The sequence below is a fragment of the Penicillium antarcticum genome, assembly GCF_028974205.1.
Source record: "Penicillium antarcticum strain IBT 31339 chromosome Unknown utg000010l_segment0_segment0, whole genome shotgun sequence".
NCBI classification, from domain to species: Eukaryota; Fungi; Ascomycota; class Eurotiomycetes; order Eurotiales; family Aspergillaceae; genus Penicillium; species Penicillium antarcticum.
The window spans coordinates 51,444-54,914 of NW_026695308.1; the positions used below are offsets into that span (position 1 = coordinate 51,444).

The 3,471-nt window shown below is 46.6% G+C and overlaps 1 protein-coding gene across 1 annotated transcript; it reads right to left on the reverse strand.

Annotated features, from left to right (window-relative positions):
- Positions 1–232: 232 nt before the first annotated feature.
- Positions 233–2,806, reverse strand: N7508_011045 (uncharacterized protein; the record flags this gene model as incomplete). The annotated part of the gene is made up of 6 exons (XM_058469105.1): positions 233–274; positions 519–799; positions 858–1,924; positions 1,974–2,480; positions 2,638–2,730; positions 2,793–2,806. 6 exons carry the CDS (start codon positions 2,804–2,806, stop codon positions 233–235), a joined length of 2,004 nt encoding a protein of 667 aa, XP_058314083.1.
- Between the last annotated feature and the right edge of the window lie 665 nt (positions 2,807–3,471).

The following is a 3,471-nucleotide window of genomic DNA, read 5'->3' on the forward strand; positions in this document are numbered from 1 at the left end:
TTCGCCTTTCACGCAGGCTAACTTGGCGAACTCTATTGACGCCTATGAGAGTCGTGCGTATTCAAACATATCGATGGCCAGAAGCTAGATCAGACTAATCGTATCTTGAAAGAGGCTAGTAGATACCTGATTAAAGAGAGGGATGGACTTCAGCTACGCTACGACAAGCAGCTATCTCGGCTGCGCTTCTCTGAGCAGGCACTGGAAACATCTCACGGTCGACTGACGATCTTTATGGCTGGAACCACCCTTTGAACTGAATCTCGTAGGTCGGCTAGAAATGTGAAGGACAAGTTAAATGATTACATAGTCTTGATTGCCCATGAGCTGCTTTTACAACATGGAAATACTACGAGACCGTTGCAATTGAAAGAGAATTACCGAATGTAAACCGGTTTATGTCTTTCCGAGTCACTGTGAATGGTGAAACAAGCCTACCCGCTAATTGAGAGAGGTAAATGGATATAAGGACGAAAGCCGTGAGCTTGTAATTAAAGACTCTATACATGTAAACTAACCTCAACGGTTGAGCCACCGGTAACCATGGTGGTCGGGATATCTGATATTTCAGCAATCATATCCTGTCCATCTGGGATCCGCTGAACAAAATCATCATCTATAGTGGTTTTCATCCCATTTTGGAATTGGAATAGGTGTAATCTATGAACCTGGTTAAAGCGTTTCTTGTGGGAGATTTTCACCTGTAGTTCCTTCGCAGTACGCTCTGTTAAATACACCGCTGTGTAGTAATTATCTCGATGTGCGCTCTGTTTCTGAAAGCAGAGGTAGAAACATGCAACTGCTTATGGATGATAAGCCAGGCTCAAAATTTATCCGAGTTAGGAAGACAAGCTTACCTGGTGCTTTGGCCTTCGTATTCATAGTTGCCCACAAGGCTTGTGGGGACTGATCCAACTTTGACTTGTCTCGGTATTGGCGCAGACTAGGTGAGCAGTGTTCCGTGGAACTAACGGAGAAGTTACTCGACACACTGCCTAATTTTGAGGGTGGAGTCAAGGGTTGCAGCGTCGAGTGGTCCACTCGGTCAATCCTTCGCGTCTCGTCATCTTCCATGGTAACCGGGAACAAACCAGGGTCATCTTTCAAACTACCGCGAAGACAGAAGTAGGTAACAGGTCGATTCGAATGGACTAGTTTTTGCATGACGGCCAATTCATTGTTCAGGTTTCTTTGCAGCTCATTCTTCCGCTCGTCTTCAAGCTTTTTGTTCCTCTTGTAAATGACTGTGTGTCTTCCCCGTTTTCGCTTTCCGAGATTCTCACATCCATTTTCGGCTTTGATGAGATCTTGCCTGCATCTCTCAATGGCTCGCTTCAGCTGAGAAACGTCATTGAACATTTTCCGTTCAGCCCCGTGTTCGCGGAAAAGTTTCACTTTGCAATAACTTATCTCGCCCCTAGTTGAGGTAAGACTTTCAGTTTTAGCACAAAGCTTAATAGGAGCTCCTTTCACTCCTTTTGCGTGGCTAAAATCGGTTGATAAAAAGTGAAAGCGGACCCCCATTGAGCAGTGTTGGTTCCCCGTAGTCGGGTCTGAGAGCCAGGTGACACAAAATCCGTCTAGAGAGATTCTTTCTAGCTGGATGTGACACGTTTGGCCTTCATTCTCTTGGGATAAATCAACAAACTCAATAGCATTTATGTTTCTCTCTTTCCGATAAGCCTCATGTCTCCGAGCGTTTCTCCACAGAGCCCAGGCAGCGGCAGGATTTGAAGCCTGTTCATCATCCTCGAATGTAACGCGGATCCAGGTACGATACAAAGCAGCTTCGTTCGTCACCGGCTGCGCCGTATCAACAATTGATAGAGAGTACGTTTGAGCTTTGTTGAGATAAGTTGTAGGTGGGTGTCTTGGATCTTTCATCATGGCTGTCGGTGTATTCAGTGTCACTTGATACCGAAACCTAGAAACTCGTTAGCTCGGGGCCCTACTGCGAAACAGAAAGGTCTTACTGGTTATCGCCGTGGCTTCGGTATTCCCTTTCTGGTGAGTCGCTGTCTTGGGAGGTAAGAAGCTGGTGGGGGCTCAAGTTCTGAGGATTGGCGTCGTCAGCCAGAAAGACTGCTTTGCTTGACCCGTTGACAGCATCATCAGCTAAGTGGGAGTGAACGAATGCGGTAGGTTGACATGAAACGTTCAGAATGCTGGGAGCTATAGTTTGGGGCTCGTGTGCAGAGTATTGCATTTTCGAATTATCCTGGAATGGGTCGATATTATTTCTATGTAGAGGAGTGACGGCGAATTGCTCAAGAAGCGTTCTTGGTGTCATCAAGTTTGGCTCCGGTTGTGGTGTATGCAAGTCCCCGGCCGGCTCATGGAAGACTGTGTTCAGACTGCCAGTATCGTGATACTGACGAGGGTTATGTGGATCTGGGGCAGGAATTGTATGATAATCAAGAAATGGCGTGAATCGGAGACCAGATTGGTCGCCGAACAACGGCGTGAAGCGAAGACCAGAGCTGTCCAGGGTAGACAGATAGTTCAGGTCATATTTAGTCGCTAGTCTGTGAGACGCTATATCAGCTGAGACCTATGGATCAAGCCCAGCAGCGTGGTATGATGAGGAGCATGGACGTCGCGAGCGTCACGGACGTCACGGTAAAGCGTGAGACATACCTAGAGGTATCGTATTTGGTAGACCGGACGACATCAGGAAAAGTTGCCCGGAACTTATTAATCAGACCGTCGTCAGGCTTCTGAGAGTTCCGTCTACATCGCAGCCCAATTAGCATACAGATTCATGGTCCACAGATAACAGCGGATTATGTCACCTGTTGTCAAACATCGAGAAAAAGTTTATAAGGTCAACGATTGAAGGAAATTGATAATGTTGCGAAGGAGATACAGTGGGGTATTTTCTGAGCTCAAAGGCGAACCACCTATGCAGATACTTGCAACTTTATCTTTCGAGAACGTCGGTTGTCTCACCCACCAACGATAGCATGGTGTGTATCGCCCTGCCTTGCATTGCGTTATCAACGGCGACGGCTCATTTCCACTAGTCGATCCACTGTGGCTCGATTCTCCAAATGCCCTCTCAACATGACATCAGTAGATGGTTGGCTAGCAACTGAAGATCTTGAAGGACTATCTGACTTATTGCCAATTGTTTGCTTTCATGATGTCATCTATTATTCAGGGTCGAAGGGGTATTCAGACATTGTATGTTGTATGTAGCAATAGGAGCTGACAGCATACCAGACGAGACCAGATATCCCCCATTCTAACGGATTCCAACTCGTCATACGTAAATTACAGTTCCGCATTCATCTGCTGGCAAGCGTGATGGGGCTGACCTCTGTTTGGTTTTTTTATATCGAGCCCATGATGTCCTTACGCGTAAATTGGGTCAGCGATGGACCCGTTGCATACGGGAAGCGATCGAAATCTAACATGCTCAAAGACAGTTGACTTCACACTACAGTATTCTAAAAGTGGTTTGAAAGGGTC